The sequence below is a fragment of the Furipterus horrens genome, unplaced genomic scaffold (genome assembly GCF_987537825.1).
Source record: "Furipterus horrens unplaced genomic scaffold, mFurHor1.1.pri manual_scaffold_12, whole genome shotgun sequence".
NCBI lineage: Eukaryota > Metazoa > Chordata > Mammalia > Chiroptera > Furipteridae > Furipterus > Furipterus horrens.
The window spans coordinates 78797559-78815243 of NW_028327182.1; the positions used below are offsets into that span (position 1 = coordinate 78797559).

At 40.5% G+C, this 17685-nt stretch overlaps 2 protein-coding genes across 2 annotated transcripts in view; both read right to left on the reverse strand.

The window, feature by feature from the left end:
• Window positions 1–17685, reverse strand: part of KCNU1 (potassium calcium-activated channel subfamily U member 1) — a 123609-nt gene that overhangs the window by 84723 nt on the left and 21201 nt on the right. The window contains 6 exon segments of the mRNA XM_090258223.1: window positions 3109–3219; window positions 4722–4813; window positions 5707–5877; window positions 13917–13992; window positions 16225–16300; window positions 17229–17337. Of these exon segments, the coding sequence (XP_090114349.1) occupies window positions 3109–3219; window positions 4722–4813; window positions 5707–5877; window positions 13917–13992; window positions 16225–16300; window positions 17229–17337 (635 nt within the window).
• LOC149996474 (DDB1- and CUL4-associated factor 8-like) lies at window positions 7309–9078 on the reverse strand. The gene has a single exon (XM_090258815.1). It carries the CDS (start codon window positions 9076–9078, stop codon window positions 7309–7311), a length of 1770 nt encoding a protein of 589 aa, XP_090114941.1.

Sequence of the window (17685 nt, forward strand, 5' to 3'; positions counted from 1 at the left end):
GTACAAAATACTCTCATGATCTCCCCTCCAAGTCTCATCTCTTCATATCCATCAGGCCAAAGTCCTGAATGTGGTCTTCTTAAGTCAAGTCTTGACTTGATCCTCAGGTATAGCTCCTCCTCCTCTGAAGACCCATAAACTAAACAGTCAAGTTTTAATATCCCCATCTCCACATCCAACACCCCATGATAAATAAAAAGAAAATTGCAAAAGACATTCTCAATCAAAAGAGGTGTGGCTGGTAATGAAGGGCACATACAGATGCAAAAAATCAGCACAAAGAAATTCTGAAATCTCTCTGAGCATATAGTATTAGGGGTCCCTACTCCAGGGGCAGAGGGTACTTTTTAACATATTTTATTGATTATGCTATTATAGTTGGTCCAATTTTTTCCCCTTTGTCCCTTTGCATCTGGTATACCCATTCCCTCCAGCAATCCCCCCACCTTAGCTCATGTCCATGGGTCATGCATATACATTCTTTGGCTACTCCAGTTCCTATACTGTCCTTAACATCCCCCTGTCTATTTTGTACCTACTAATTTGTACTTCTTAATCCCTGAACCTTTCAATTAGAGCCCAGTTCTGTCCTTATGAGCTAATCCATTGTTCTTCTTGATTCTTGTTTCTGTCCTCTAACCTTTTGAGCCATCTTTCTTTTTCCCTGATAAATGTCCCATATTTGTACTTGAGCAGCTTTCTCAGCTTGATAAGTAGCAAATGACACTCAGCATTCTTTCAGGAAATTTTCTTAGCCAGCTTCACATCTGCAGTATGTACATTTTCTATCTTCCATGTTAACTTTTAGTGACACTGTTACCAAAATTCATCTCTTCTTCCAATAACTAATAGAAATTTTCTCATTGTTTTTCTGGCCTCTACTGAGAGTTTCCATGCAACCCTTCCAGTCGCTGCCTACCACTAGTTCCAAGGAAAAGACCACATCTTGGCTTTTGTTATAATAGCACCCCACTTCCACTACCACTTTTTGTTTCTGCAAAACAAACCATTCTAGAACTTATTGATCTAAAACAAGAAGACTATATTATTTCTCATGATTTTGTGGTTGGCTGGTCTCTGCAAAGTAATTCCACATAGTGACTGCAGCCATTCATGTGGTACATTCATCAGAGTCTGACTCAGAGCTGGAATGATTAAAATGACTTTACACATATAATTGTTGTCTCAGTTACCTGAATAGAGCAGGTGAGATCTGGCTGGGCTTTCTCCCCAGCAAACTACTCTAACTTTTTATATGATTGGAGTGGAAGTTGAAAACTGCCAGTCCTCTTAAAAGCCAGGCTTAAACTAACCAAGTGTTTCCTGTGCCATATTCTATTTATCAAATCAAGTCACTGGCCAGGCCAGATTCAAAGGGAGGAGAAAGAGACTCCATCTTTTATTGAGAGGAGAAGCATGAATGCACAGTTAAGGGAGGAAAATGTTAATAGTTATATTAAAGGAAAATCTACCACAATTAGAGACGGCGACATGTGCTTTAAAAGAAATAGAGTAAAGAGACAAGGATTAGAAGATACTAACTTAGGTGTGTTGAACAGAGAAGGTCTCTCTGAGTGCTGAAGTGTGACAGTAAACTGGTCATATAAAGGTAGAAGAAATTCTAAGCAAAAAGAAAAATCAATAAAGGGGCCTTTACAGAAACTCAGGAGAGACAAGATATTAATTTTGAACAGGATTGTGATAGTGGAAATAAAATGGGAGAAGTAGAATTAGAATGTATTTAAGAAACAAAATTAATGATATTGATGAAAGCATACACAGGGTTTGAGAGAGACAGGAGTATTAAAAACAATGTCTAGTTTTCTGTTTTAACTATGAAGCATGTAAAGGTTGAGGTGAATCCTCTATACTTTCCTGTATAAGACCAAAATATCATTTCAAACTTGTCTGACTTGAGTGATGTCTAAATAACTGATTAATCATTTGGGAAAAAAAGAACTTAGTTTCCTTCACATTATACCAAATCAATTCCAGAGAGTTTAAATATAAGAAAAAATTTTCCATATGAAAACACAGAGATGCTAGAGAAATATTTACTTAATCCTAGAACAGAGAAGCCTAAGGATGTAAGAAAAGCAAGAAACCAAGAAAAATAAAATAAAATAAAAAGTGAATGGATTGAAGTGCATATGAATCAAATGCTCCTATATTAAAATAAATGTACACAAAATTAAAAGGCAAAAAGGGAGAAGAAACGTTTACAACATGTGACCCAAAACAGATAATATCAAAATATATTGAGTGCTTGGAAGTCAGTAAAATAATAGGTGACCTGCCTCATAAAAAAAGAGGATTAAAAAATCAAGAGGAATTTCAAAAAAGAAAGCAAACCATCTAGTAAAGGAACTAGTATGAACAACCCATGGACATGGAGAACTAAATGGGGTTGTACTGTGGGAGAGGGGGAGGTGGGTGAGCAGGGGAGAGGAAAGGGGGGAAACAGAGCAACTGTAATAGAAAATCAATAAAAAATAAATTAAAAATAAATAAAACTGGTTAAAAAAATAAATAGTAAAGTTAAAAACACACACACACACACACACACGTTTTTCCATCTCACTAGGAACTAAAATTGTAAAATAAAACAATTAGAAAACCATTTTTCCCACTTAAAATCTTTTTACATTAAAAGTACATTTCTCAGTGTTCCACAAAATATTTGATTTGGACTCTTCTGCTTGTGAAAAGGTAAACTGTATAGAACAAAAACATCATCAAAAAAACCCTTTGTGCATCAATTTGAGATTTAGACGTCCAATTCTGATAATTAACAGTTACCAGAGTTATAATCATGAAGTGTACCAGACTTGTGCACAAAATTATGGTCTTATATCATAGCAGTAAGTGTAGAATAACCTTAATGAAAGGCCATCACTTAATAGCACATAGACAGAAAAACATCTGGTAAGATATATTCCCAAATTTTTTCAGAAGTAACTCTGGTCATGAGGTTGCTTTTTCTTTTCTTTTAATTTCTTATTTCTAATTTTTCTATGAATATTACAAGGTTAATTTTGTTCCATTTAAACTATTCACACATATTGCGAGTATTCGTGTAGAGCTCACAAGCCAAACAGATGCACTTACTCTCCCAGGAAAACAATCTCAGTGTTGATCTCCCCTGACTTGTAACGGAGGAAATTCCTCAGGACCGTGGTCACGCTGTCCACAGTGATGTTGCCACACACCACAATGAACCTAGGGGGCAGGAGCAGGTCAGGCAATCATCGAAGGAACATAAGTTATCTTCCTTTCTAGATTTAGAGATGGACTATTAGCTTAAACTTAGTTTTAAATAAATTTGGTATTTTAACCACCCAGATTTGAAAAATAGAAGCATTCAGAACTGCATCTCCATTATACAAAAGAAGCATAAGATTTCTGTCATCTCTCGTTCATCCTATACAGGATACCCCTTCAGACATTTGAATTACACCTAGTGACAGCCAACCATAACTCATACCTGCTAGGTTTTTCATGGCTATTTGTAAGTTATAACAGACTTGTAAATGTGTAATTTGATTTGACTTTCCACTTGATTCCTGCTTGGATGATATAATTATTGTTCCCTGAGGAAGAACTGCAGCTCAGAATGTTTTCTTGATTTTCCTATACTTAAATGCTATGGCTGAGGTAGCACTAGAATCTAGGTTATTTCTGTTTATCTTCCACATCTAAAATTATCTAGTAGTCACAAAAAAGGTAAGTCCAATGGAGAGATACCTTGGAGAGGTGCAAAAGTATAAGCATGTAACTTTTATGGTGGGAAATGGTTGTCAGTTTCCTTAAGCTTAACATATATTTTTTAAAAACTTGCTTTACCCTAAATTTTCCAGATCTTCCTGGCTGATTTAGCATGGCTCACATATCCCTTTTCTTAGATGAACTGTATCAAACTTTGGCTTATCTAGTTTATTCCATTGTCTTGATTCTTTTCATTATTTCTTGTCCTAGGTCAGACTCGGTTTTCACTCAGCTGCACTAGGAGACCACTCCAAAAGAACTTGCCTCCACGGTGCCTCTTTCCTTGCCAGTGAATAGAGACTAAATAAAACAAGCATCACTTCAAATTTAAGATCTCTGATTCATTCCTTTTTACCCTTAGATGTGAAAAAGCATCATGTAAATGGAGGCAACATATATCCACAAAGAAATAAGGTAAAAACAAATCTGTGTTCCTTCTGGGAACAAATGGCTGGGGCAGGACAAAGGAGATCTATGGAACACTGGAGAAGAGGCTGAAATTGCACCTCACCCTAGCAAACCTCTGCCTGTAATGAGCCCCAATGATTTAGGGGAGTTCTGGCTAAGACAACTAAATTATTTTAAACTCAAACTGTGGCTTGAATTTGATCCATCATGTAAAAAATTAGCCTGATTAAAATGAATAAGACAATTAATAATGGATATAAGAGCCAGTGATAAGGAAGGTCAAAATTTTGTCACAATCAATATTTGACAGTGAATGACAACATCATCTGTCATTTTAGTTGAGTTAATACCCTTATGAGCATCTATTTAGTAGTTTGTATCAAGTAGCAAATATTATCTTCTTACGGCATTTATCTTAGCACAACCCTCTTTAGTGAATAAAGGATCCTGTCAATATATTCACCTAGGCCAAGCAATAGGTGTTTAGAAACAGATAGTTGATTAGTGAATATCTCCAAATGTACAAATTATACTTGAAAGCTACTTACTTCTTTCCTTTCAATACTTCATAGGAAATGGTATATTCCCTCTTGCGAGCAAAAAGTTCCACCATCTCAGGCATATAATTTGCAAATAGTACCTAAACTGATCAGCAAATAAAACCTTAAGTCTCATCATTTTAAAGGATAATCCAAAATTCTGAGATTATAAAGAAGAAAGAAGGAAGGGCACCACTGTGAATTCTTATTTAAAGAGATGCCATTTTCCTCTTACTTCTGCCTTCACATTTGGTTAAAGTTGAATAAAATGCTTCTCAGCATTCAAAATGATGAAAACAATGAAACAAAGACTAGCAGTAAGGCAACCTCTTTCCCATTTTGTCCCTCATCACTACCAACTGTCCTTCTCACTCTCTGATTTGATTTCATTTGGGGTGTCAGTGGGGGGAGCATATGGGGCAGAGTAGAGTCAAGGCAAAATGAAATGAGATGTAGTAATGTGGACATGGAATGTCACACAGGTGAAGTAGAGGACCCTGGCATGGTTTTTAAGGAATTGAAATTAGAAACTAAAAGAAAAGGAGGAGTCTATTGTCCTTGACACACACTCCTGACCCACGCACAGATGTTCACTTATCTGAAGTAAATGCTGGTTTGGAAAGCTTAGTCACTTGGGCTGGAAAGAACAGAACTTTCTTCAGATCAAATCTCAAAGGCCCTTCCTCTTTGGAAAAAGACTTTAATCTGATGGGCAAAAGATCAAGGAAAATAGTGTTGCTCAAATCGATGTGGAGGCAAATAAGGAAAATCTACTTCTCCTTTGTCAACCATCCTCATCTTTGGCAACCAAACAATTACATCTCGTGCTCCAGGGGATACAGTTTGGCAAAACATGGGATCCATATAGCTTTTTATTTGACACCTGAACAAAGTAGCATTCACTCTCAAGCCTATACTGCTTTATTTCTCGTCATTAACCAAATGCTTTTCATTTACACAGCTACATTCAAAAGATATCAAAAATATTGTTCACCAAACTCCCTAGGGTGAAGAATATGATGAATGTTCGTCCTAGGAATGTCTTTGCTGTCACATCTCTGAAGCCAACAGTTGACATCATTGCCATGACCAGGTAAATGGAATCAAAATATGATATAGTCTGTGAATTTCTACCTTTGAGCCAAGGATCACCAAAATTTTCTACCTGTCCAGAAAAGAAAAAGACTCAGCAAAGGTTTCTGAACAGATTACAAAGGATTTAAAAGATAGGCAAAATCACTTAATTCAATTCTAATGAAATATTAAATGATCCCTAAGCTGTTGTGAAATCTTGCTTTCTTTCAATTTTTTTTTCTGTAAGCACAAACCATTCTTTATTGCAACATGAAGTAATTTTTAAAGTTGGTTCAAATGTATATGCATTTTCAAATATCAAGAATGCTCATAAAATGATAACAAACTCACAACTATCAACAATTGAATCTAAAAAATATAAACAGACTCCAACTAGCAAACCAGAATAGGAACAGAATCATAGGTATGGGGATCATTTGGAGGGTTATCAGCTGGGAGGGGAGAGGGGGAGAGATGGGGATATGGTGCAGGGATTAAGACGCATAATCGATTGGTACAAAATAGATAGGGGGAAGTTAAGAATAATATAGGAAAGGGTGAAGCCAAAGAACTTATATGCATGACCCATGGACATGAACTAAGGGGGCGGTGGGATTGCTGGAGGGAAGGGAGGTACCGGACAGAGGGGAGCAAAAGGGAAAGCATTGCAACTACTGTAACAACATAATCAATAAAATAAAATAAAAAAAGAATGCTCATATTCATGGCTGGTACCTTCTAGGAGCTGGCCATTGTAAGAGAAGTCTTTGGAAGGTAATCTTGTGGGAGTTCTCAGCCATGAAACTTCACAAGAATTCAAGTACAGGGTAAAGAGTGGCATGCCACTAAACTTAATCCTTACCAGCACTGCCACCTACTAAAATTAATCATTGTTTACATATGGAAAGAGAAAATGAGAACAACACAAAGTTATTAATTCTAGACAGACAAGTTCCCTTCCTAGGAATGTATCCAACCACCTCCTTTTCTCTCCATTTTCCTTTCTCTCCGCGCCCTCTGCCCCTCTTTGTGCGAGACTCTGTGTAAGTACACATCCCTGTGTACATGTGTGCGTTTACTTGGTTTATCACTTTTAAAGAACCAACGCCTTTGTACAGTTTTCAGCTCAGCCAAAGAACTTACTGATATGCTCCTAAAGGTGAAAGGAAGGTGAGAGTTTTCAGTGTCAGAAATAATAATGTATTCAGTAAGGCTCTTAATATTTTCATCAGAATAGGGAACCTTTGGATGTCAACCATAAGAGAACAACAATCAGCATAAATAAATGGCTTCTACATGCACGCATAAGCAAGGGGGAAAGAGAGGGGAATAAAGGGACCAAGAGAGAGGAAAGGAATGAGGGGCGAAGAATGTGAGAAAGGAAGGAAGGAAAGCACAGGGAAGAGATGAAACGTGGCTTGGATCGTGGAAAACTGAATTTCACACTTAAAAGTCCAGCCTACTAAGGTGACATCGTGCTGGATCAGGTATCAGGCATTCAGGATGTCAGGCACCGCACATATTATTGGTGTTGTCCCTGGTCTTGGGGTTCCTCGTCCTCATCATCGTCGCCAGCATTGTCGTCGTCATCATTGTAGTCGTCATCATCGTAGTCGTCGTCGTCATCGTAGTTGTCATCAGTGCCGTCGTCATCACTGCCTTCATCATCGTCATCGCTGCTGCCATTGTAGTCATCATCATCGGACACATCTGAGGCACTGGAAGGGTCATCCGCCTGTGCACCCCCGATGTCAAATACCCTACGACGGCTAAGAAGGCGAAAACTTCTCTGTGGCTGGTGACGCAAAAAATTGGAAAGCAGGGTTGTGTCCAACGTGTTACCGGACCTCAACCAGTCCTGATCGCGACGCTTCTTGTTCGTCTTCATCACATTCTTTAACCGAAGAAGCTTAGTGGGAGCTTGAGCACTGGGCGCCCAGATCTTGGCATCATAGTCTAGGCCACTGCTCGCCATCACAGGTAGGTAAGGATGGGGCTCCACACAGTTCACAGTGCCTGATATGTCCCCTCCCAGTAGCTGAACGACCTGACAGGATGATTTCTCCCAGAGGAAGATGTGACCGCCATCACTACCGCTCACCACAAACTCGCTTCCGGGGCCGTAGAAATTGACGCCTTTGACCGTGGCCTTATTTCTGTGCCCCTTATACCTCTTAACATACTGGTCTCCATCACAGCTAGAGGAGTGGAAGAGGTAAATATCTTCATCGCTGTAACTGGCCAGGAGCTCGGTGCCATCGTGGCTGTACACCACGCAGGTGACATTTACTTGGTCATCCCAGCCGACCAGGTGATGAGGACAGAATTTCTTGAGTAGCCCGTTATTCTCATTCTCATCAATTCTCCTCTGGTCGTAAATTCTTACAAACTGGTCTTTTCCACCCACAGCAAACTGGTAAGGATTGGCGGGGTTCACAAAGATTGTAAACAGTCCCACTCTCCTGGCATTCTCCCTCGTCACCACCAGTTCGTAAGCCGGCCGCTCCTGTCTGAGGTCAATGGCAAAGACAACAGCATCTTCACCAGAGCTTAGGAATGTGAAAGGGGAGCCCGGCTCCAGAGCCAACTTGTGGCTGGCTCTCCTATGTTGGGCCACCTTCCGGAAAACAACATCGCCCGGCGCAGCAGGGAGCTGTGCCACCCGTACCTGCCCATCACGGCCACACGTGGCCAGGGTGCAATCGCCCCAACTCGGAAGGAACTTGGCCTGAAAGACGTTGTTTCTGTGACCAGAGTCCAAGTTCATTACCGGCTGCTGGCGTGCCCAGTCCCAAATTATCACTCTCAGGTCATCACTGCTACTGGCCAGCCTGGTGCCCCGCTCGTTGAAGTGAACACTATTGACACAGCCCTGGTGGCCTTCCAGCCCGTACTGCAGGCTCAAACGCTGCACAAACACTCTCGCCCCGCAGGCCGCGGGTACGAAGCAGGCCCCTGAACCCAGCTGCCGATCTCGAAGGGCACTGAGGACATTCCAGCGAGGGCGGGGCAGGGCAGATGTTTCTGAGGACAGCCAGTCCTCCAGGGCCCGATCCTCATCTGCTAGGTACTGATCAGGGTTGGCCCCGCTGCTCTGTACCTGGGGCTGTTCTACTGCCGCTTCCTCCTGGACCGCCTCTACATCCCTTCTCAGCCGGACTTCGCGGTAACGGGCCGTGTTGTCGCCACCACCTTCCACGCGTCCAGAGATGACGCGGTCGTTTCCCGCGTCTGCACCTTGCTGTTCTGGGGCATCAGCGCCGCTGCTGCTGCCACTGCCGTGGCCAGACATCTCGGAAGACGCTAGCTGTAGCCGGGTAGTGACTGTGAGAGTCCTAGAGTCCTGGAGACAGCGGCGGATCAGCCCCGGGTGGGACTAGGACAGCGGAGAAGAAGGTAGATCCAAAGGTCCGACGCTACTTCAGATAGGCCAAAGCCAGAAGTGCCGTAGGTGGCTGACGGCGCGCAGCCAGTATGGGTGCCGAGGAAGCTCAAAGACTTCGTCCCGGCTGTGGTCTCGCGATAATTGGGGCCGCTCAGATTTTTTTTTTTTTTTTTTCCCCTTTCCTGTTTCCAGGCCCGGAGCCCCGCCCCCGCAGCTATCTTGAACTGTCAACTATCTTGTTTACTGTTTGTTCTTCTGAACATTGAAACATACTGCGCTTGCGAAACATTCTTATTAGAGAACCTACAAAAAACCCCGATCCTTCTCGGGAAAATCACTTAGGCTAAGTCTCTCAGTGCTTTGCTTAAGATAATGTACAGTTCTGAAATGAATAGTCAAACGTAATGTAAGATTGCTAAGGCCAGCACAGATAGTCAGTTCCCGAAATACAAACAATGTCTTCAGCGAATCAAACAGCTTAAGGGAAATCCCGAGTGCTCGAATTGGTTACAAGGCCGTAGGGTGGACAGATAAAATACACAATGCCCAGGTCATTGCATTTTACGTTTCAAAATAAACACCCTTTCAGCAGCAGTAGATCCTAAATTTTGCATTAGGCATGACTTCTAATAGAGGCGCTTATTATTTATTTGAATTACAAATTTCAATGTGTGTCCTTTTTTCCTTTTTCTTTTTTAAAAAATCTGGCAGCCTTTTTATCAAGAAGAATAATTTAGACGCTCTGTGTAATCCAGGCTGAAATCAACTGGTCGGTTTAATGTAGACATTGAAAGAGCGCTGCATCACCCATTTGAAATAGAAGCACCACTTTTTCCTTCTTTCACCAGAGACTTTGTGTATTTATTTAGAATCTGTTCAGTTTAAGATACTTCGGGAATACCACCATGATTTTATGAAAGAAAAAAGAAAACATTCTCTGAGGTTCAGGTCTCAAATCGCCCCAGCCAGCTGCCCCCAAGCGTGCTCCCTCCCATGTGGCCTCTCTACCCTGGCAGACGGTACCGATCCTCTGACTCTGGTGTCTGACGCATAGTGTGTTCGCTTTCTTTCAATTTTTAAATGTACTTTCCAAATAGCTTACATATTTCCTAGACATATTCCTTTTCTATTTGATACAAAAATAATAAAATATTAAAGATGCCTAAGTAGGATTTTGTTTTGTTGTGAAGAACTGGAATGTAAATTAGAAATAATGTAGTTTGATCAGGTTTGTGATCACTTTTTTAAAAAGTTTTTATATACTTATTTTTAGAGAGGGGACACAAGGTAGAAAGGGAGAAAAACATTGATGGGTGAGAGAAACATCAAATGATTGCCTCTCGCATGCCACTGGTGAGACCAGGCCACAATCCAGACAGGTGCCTTGATTGGGAATCGAACTGGTGACCTTTCACTTTGCTAGATGACACCCAAACAATTCAACCACACTGGTCAGAGCAGGTAGGAGATCATTTTTTAAAAGTGATATACCCAGTGCTGACCCTTTCTTAAATTTGATGAGTAGGCTATAAGTATTATTGTACTCATAGAAACTATTGTACTGTTAGAAAACCAAGTTTAAATTACACAGATTTTTAAAATATATATACACACACTTGTATGTAAAACACAGAGTTTATTTTTGTATGATTTATTAATCTACTGTTTTCCATACAAACAACTGTAAGCCTACTTTTGCTTCACCCTGTATGTATATATTCCACCCAGGAATACAAGAGTTACTTGGGACAGTTCCCTTTAAGCTAAAACCTTACAGTGTCTTTTCATAACATCTTAGCACATGGTTTCAACATATCCTTATACAACGTGCTGTACAAACTAAAACTAAATTTATTTCAACTTGGAAATCTCCTTTACAATAACGTAAATAACCCTTTAAGGATTCACTCAATCTCTTTGGAAGTATTATTTTAGTGTTTCAAGTCCTTTCCTACTCCCCTGGCACAGCCCTGGGACATGGCAGCCTTCTCTTGGTTGGCTTGTCTAGTCTGCTCTTCCTCTTAACCACGTTAGCATTGACCTGTCAGCCCCACATGGGACGTAGATTGAAGCGTGTTTCAATTTTACGTTAGATATGCTATAGAGGAGGAGGGCAGAAGGACACTCTCCCATCTCCTTCCTCCTCATTATTTGTATTAGTTATATATTATTTTTACATTGTATATATGTGTGTTCTGGTCTAGAACCATAATGCCCTTAGTTTCATCTTAGTTCTATTTTAAAGTCATTCAATAATCACCACCATTAATTTTTATCATGGTTTTTTCGTTCTTGAGTTCTTAATTTTGATTTGTCTCCTCTCTGGCTAGATTTTATCATCAAGACACATTTTTTAAAGGGGACTATAGGTGTTATTTTCTCTTAAAATGACAGGACAGGTAACACTTTCTTTCACACAAACTTTGCAGACACTGCTCTATCATCTTGTATTGGTCGATATTACCAAGAAATCTGAGGATAATTTGAATTTTTTCCCCTTTTATAGACTTTGCTATATTCTGCTTGGATTCTCTCCTTATCCTCAAAGGTCAGTAAACTTCTCCAAAATATAGTTAAATAATTTACGGTTATTTTTCCTGGATTCAGTGTACCTTTTAAACTACAGCTTCAAAACTTTATTTTAAACATTTTTCTGGTGCCGTTTGGCATGTCGTTTTCTTCAGAAACACGAATTTAATAGTATGCTGTATCAACATTGCCCTTCTTGCGTGTTTCTGCCCAGCAATCACCTGAGCATCTTCACTTCCATGTTAGTGTTCTGCCTCAGGCCTGCCTACCATGTTTCTGAGCACGTGCTGTCTCATTTACTACATTGTGGTTCCCCTAATGTGGTTTTCGTCTCCATAATACTTTTCTTCTTCTCTGATATCTTTCAGCCCATTTTCAGCTCCTGCTATGGTTTAACATTCTGTTATTTAAAATTGTATATATTTTGTTTGAATTATCATTTTCAGTTTTTAAAACCCTCCATTTGTATTTTTCCAAAAATATAAGGGCTTTTTCTTAAATTTTGTTTCCTTGGGCAAATTACCTTGTAATTTTTGTTCTTAGAACTGTTATATTACGTAAATGTAGTTAAGCTGATGTCTGCTCTCCTTCATACCCTCTTGTTATTTCTGGCAGCATTTAAGGATAGGTACCATATTGATTGCTTTCTGCTTAATACTCACTTTTAAATGGTATTAGCTTTTAGCTGTGACTATGGGAAGCTGGTAAGTTGAGACAACTATACTTTTATTTTGTTTTGTCATTTCAAATATCCTCTCCACAAAATCTGCTATTTTCTTTGCTTTGGAATATAGCTCTTCTAGGTTTTTAAAACTCTAGATGTTGGTGGGACTAAAGTGGATCCCTTTAAATCACAAGCCATTTGGTTACTTCTTCTTTCCCTACATGCATCCTTGCTGGAGGTCTCTTTGCCTGGGTGACTGGATGCCCAACAAGGACACATATTCACATGCTTAGAAGGGTCAAGCAAAAAACTTGGATGATTCAAATAAGTCTGGCAGAGACTGTCAAACTCAGGAGCACATGCTATTTACAGGGAGCAGCTAGTCTTCAACTAGGACTGTTGGTGGCCTTGGTAGAATGGGTTGCCAGAACCTTGTATTTTCCCCCCAAATCCAGAAATCTGGGTTTCTGTATAGGTTCTCCATAAAAGTTAGCAAGCAATAAAAAATAGAAAATAAAATATAAACATAATGAAGTCAAATAAAATATGACAGTAGCCTACATTCAGCCTGCAAGCCCCTCATTGGAACTGCTATTGAAGGCAAAATGCCCTGTCACCATCGTTTCTCCCCTCACATGCTCTGCCCTAATATCCTGTGATGGCCCACAGGTCTCTACAAGGCCACTGGTGATTGCTTCTCCCGTGGCAGTCCCGTGCCCTTAGGGCCAATCCTCTAGATCTAGGGACCTGCCTTACTGCTGCGACACTCCATTTCAGGAAAAGCTCTGTCCTGCTTGCTTGAGTGCTAAGAAAGGATGTGACTAATTGCAGATTTCCTAGAGTTTTGTATCACAATTTGCATTTGGTGCTTGACATTTTTCTTTTTTCTTGCTATTGTTTTAATTAATTTTGAGACAAGGACTCATGTGAAAATGACTTCTGCTATATTTTTGTTTTGCTTTGCTTTTCTCAAAGGCGTGTGCAGGCTCTTAACATCCCACTTGAATTTCTGCATTTTCTAATGACTGTTCCTCCACTCTCCTAGAGCAATAAAATCTACAAGTTTCTTTCCTATTGTGGAAATCCATTTATTATTTTGCTGATTAATGTGGAATAAAAACTAACCTTTCGTATAGGCAAAGGAAGCAGATTAATTTCAGAACCAAGAAATACCCAAAGCACCCCTTTACAACTCAGAAACACCTCCCCCACAATTTTCTGGGTTTTATAAGTATAAAATTCTCTCTCTAGCTTCATTTATTTGGATTTTTTTTTAAATGCTGAAACCCTTGTGAAGATACAGTAATAAATTTTACCTATTGCTTATACCTCTGAAGGGTAAGCTTTACTAGGGTAGGTTTTGAAAGCTGAAAGAAAGAATACAGATAGCTTGAGGGTAGGAGATACATATTTGTCATAAATATGGGGCTGGAGAAAACCCTGAAATGGGAAGTAAAAAGATAAGCCTCACACTCATTACAGTGATGGTCCATTTTTTAAAGAAAAGACATTCATGCTGACTGGCAACATTAGAGTTTGATGAGATGCTTACCAGGTGAATGAATCCTGCAGCTGTGAACCAGGTACTGAGAACAATTGATAGCAGTTTAGAAAACTTCACTGAATTGTTAGAGGAAGAAAGACAAAGAGCTGTTGGGTTCTGATAAGTTCCAAACAACAAAAATACCTCACCCTGTAAATTTTTGCTCTTCAAAGTATGGTTCATGAACCTGAAACAATGATACACTCGCCCAGGAGTGTATTAGAAATGCAGACACCTAGGCCCCATCCCTGATCTACAGACCTGCCGTGTTACAAGATCTTCTGCTTGATTCATATACGTGTTAGAAGGTGCACAGCTTTAAAACACACCCAATTATACACACTTGTTCTTAAAGCTTAGATTTTGCTATGATATCCACTAGCCTAATATTAGACTGCTTTTAAAAGCATATGATATGTGTAACACCATAAAATAAATTGAATAGATTGCTACTTTGTCTAAAACAGTTGTATGAACTGCAGTGTCCTGGGAATCCAGAGTAGGCTTGCTAAATGAAATTTTGAGTAGGTCACAGAAATGCAGTTTCATGTTGCTAAACTTGTACCACCATCTTTGAGTGAAGAGGATCAGCCAATCTCCTGTCCCCTAAATAGAGCCCTAGCATTTGGCTGAAATCTCTGTGGTTTGCAGGCAGGACCACCTGTTACACAAGAACTGCCTTTTCCCGACCTGACTTCTCCATCATGCATAAATATTTAGCAGTGAAATATTCCTGGCCTGTAATATGTGATGCTTCTAGTGAGGATGTAGAGGTATGGAGATTTTGAATGGGTAACATAAGACCACACTGCTTAAAACTTTAGAAGTATTGCTGCTTAAAGGTAGTTTTATTGTTTCTCTTTGTGATATTTGGGTGGCTCTGTTTCTGCAAGCAATAGTTCACTGTTCTACTGGGCAGCTCTCATGCTCAGAGATTGTCTCACCTTCCTAATTTCTAGCCAAGAAAGACACGATCCATAATAGCAAATACATAGAACCAAAGCCACTGAATTACTTTGATATTTTATTTGGGTGGTTGTGGTAGGGGAATGCCCGTCTACGAGCCAAGAACAAAGTCAAAGAGGTGCTCATCCATGAGATGCTCTTCGCCGACGACGCAGCTTTGACATCACACTCCGAAGAGGGACTCCAGCAGCTAGTCACTTGCCTTTCCCATGCATGCAAGGAGTTCGGACTAGCCATCAGCCTGACGAAGACGAACGTTATGGCTCAAGGCACGGGGACTCCCCCATGCATCACCATCGATGGATACACCCTGGAGGTTGTCAACGACTTCACTTACCTCGGGTCCACCATCTCGAGCTCTCTGTCAGTCGACTTGGAGGTCAACCGGAGAATCGCCAGGGCAGCCACAGTTATGGCCAGACTGAACCGGCGAGCATGGAACAATTCCAGCTTCAATGAGAAAACCAGACTGCGCATCTACCAAGTCTGCGTACTCAGCACTCTCCTCTATGGCAGCGAGACGTGGACCACCTACGCAAGGCACGAAAGGAAACTCAACAGCTTCCACATGAGGTGCCTGCGACGCGTCCTGCATGTCGCCTGGCAGGATAAGGTCCCCAACACCGAGGTGCTGAAGCGAGCCAATATGAGCAGTTTGCATGCAGTTCTTAGCAAGAGACGCCTCAGGTGGCTTGGCCATGTCAAAAGAATGGATGCAGGCCGTATCCCCAAAGACCTCCTCTACGGCGAGCTAGCAGAAGGCAAGAGGATGACAGGGCGCCCAAAACTGCGGTTCAAAGACATCTGCAAAAAGGACATGACACAATGCTCCATCAATCTCAACACATGGGAAGTTCAAGCAGACGACCGCCTAGCCTGGAGGCTCGCGGTCAGACAAGGTACGTCACGCGCAGAGGCTGCGCGCAACGAGGAGGCGGTCCAGAAAAGATCGAGGCGGAAGCAGCGTCAACAGCAGCAACAACGGCCATCTGCCTTCACCTGTAACAAGTGCGGCAGGGATTGTCACTCCCGAGTCGGACTGCACAGCCATTCTCGGCGGTGCAGATAGACTCTCAAGAAGCTACGCCATCGTCTCTCGAGACGGACGGCTGCCGACGACGACGGTAGGGGAATTAAACCTCATCGGAATTACACATTGTAGCTCTACAAAACAAAGAAGAAACAATATCTTCAAAAGGACTGCAAACTTTTCAGTGAGTGTGTGATGTTAACACAGTAGGAGAAAGTGAGCAAATAAGTTTTGCTAAGAAATGAGTTGAATTGAAGGTTCAGGTAACATTTTAATTCCTTAATCCCAAACAATAAGTAGTCCTTGAGGAAGGGCATTTACCTGGTCTTGATGACTCTCAGAATTTGCAAGATTTGAGGGAGTTCTAGGAGCCTCGATGCTCTTAAGAAACTTAAACCTAGAAAGCAATTAGGAAGGAGAAAGCCACCAGAAGAAGAGGGTTACTGCAGGGAGTGAATTGTCTTACAACACAGTTAGGAGTGATTACACTCTTTTCCTTCCTGAAATTCTCATAATATATTGTAATGTCATAGGTTTAAGAGTGTGAGCTCTGGCTCAAATCCCAGCCCTGACACTTAATAGCCATTATAATCAACTTCTCTAGTTCCTCATCTATAAAATGGGAATTACAATAGTACCTACCTCATAGGGTTGCTGAGCTAATAGAAAGCATATGTTGTAATAACACTACTCACATTTTACTTAATTCTTCCTTAGAATAAAAAGCAAATTATCCATAAACTACTTAAACTTCTAACTACAAAATGTCTATGGTATGTTCCTCACTCTTTGTATGATGCTTCACTTTATGTAGTTTGGTAATAATGATAGCAAGGAATATTTTGTAGATAATAAACAAAATTACATGAAAATTGGCAGAAGCCACATGATGCCCATGTACTGTCAATATGTCCACCTTAAAGACTAAGTCACTAAATAAATCTTTAACATGTCACAGCACGTCTGGATATGATGATTTATAGATTTTAAAGGCCAAGGGAAGTTTTCATCTTTCCCACTCATGGGATCCCAGCATAAAGGAACCCCAGGGGGGATGGGGTGCTGGGGCCTTGCTTCTCAAGGTGCGGATGAGCTAGTCCCTTAACAACAACAGACATCAACACCTACTGTGCACCGGGTACATCACAGTGCTAGGGACTGAGGTAAAAAGAAACGGGTTCTGAAAATATATTACAAAACCGTGAAAGTACAGTGAGGAATTTTTTAAAATGGCATTTAGGCATTAAAGGAAAAGGGAAGATGCTTATGAATGAATGTTGAGGCTTTTTAAAGAGATTTTTTTCCGATTCCCATGATAAGCTTACCTAGACAATTACTCTTCAAATAATAAATAAAAGTTGGTGGGATGGTAAAGATGTCTACAATTGAATTCATCTCCAACCAGAACTTGATCTTGTCATTAGCTGCCCAAAACTATGGAATAAAAACAAAAGATTCCAAATTCTGTTTGAACACCAGAGTGGCTTTATTCAACCACATTTCATTCATCATGTGGTGTTTTGCTCTAATTCCATAATATGCATATACACACATACACACACATACATATTCTATAGCTCGTCGTCGTCGGCAGTCGTCCGTCTCGAGAGATGATGGCGTAGCTTCTTACTCTATAGCTATATATATTATATATAGTTATATACATATATAATTTGGTAGATATAAAGATTGTACCTTTAGCAGGTATTCAATAAATGAACACAAACCCATGTTACTTACTGGATCTTAACTCTCACACTTTGACCTTTCTGCTGCTCCCAG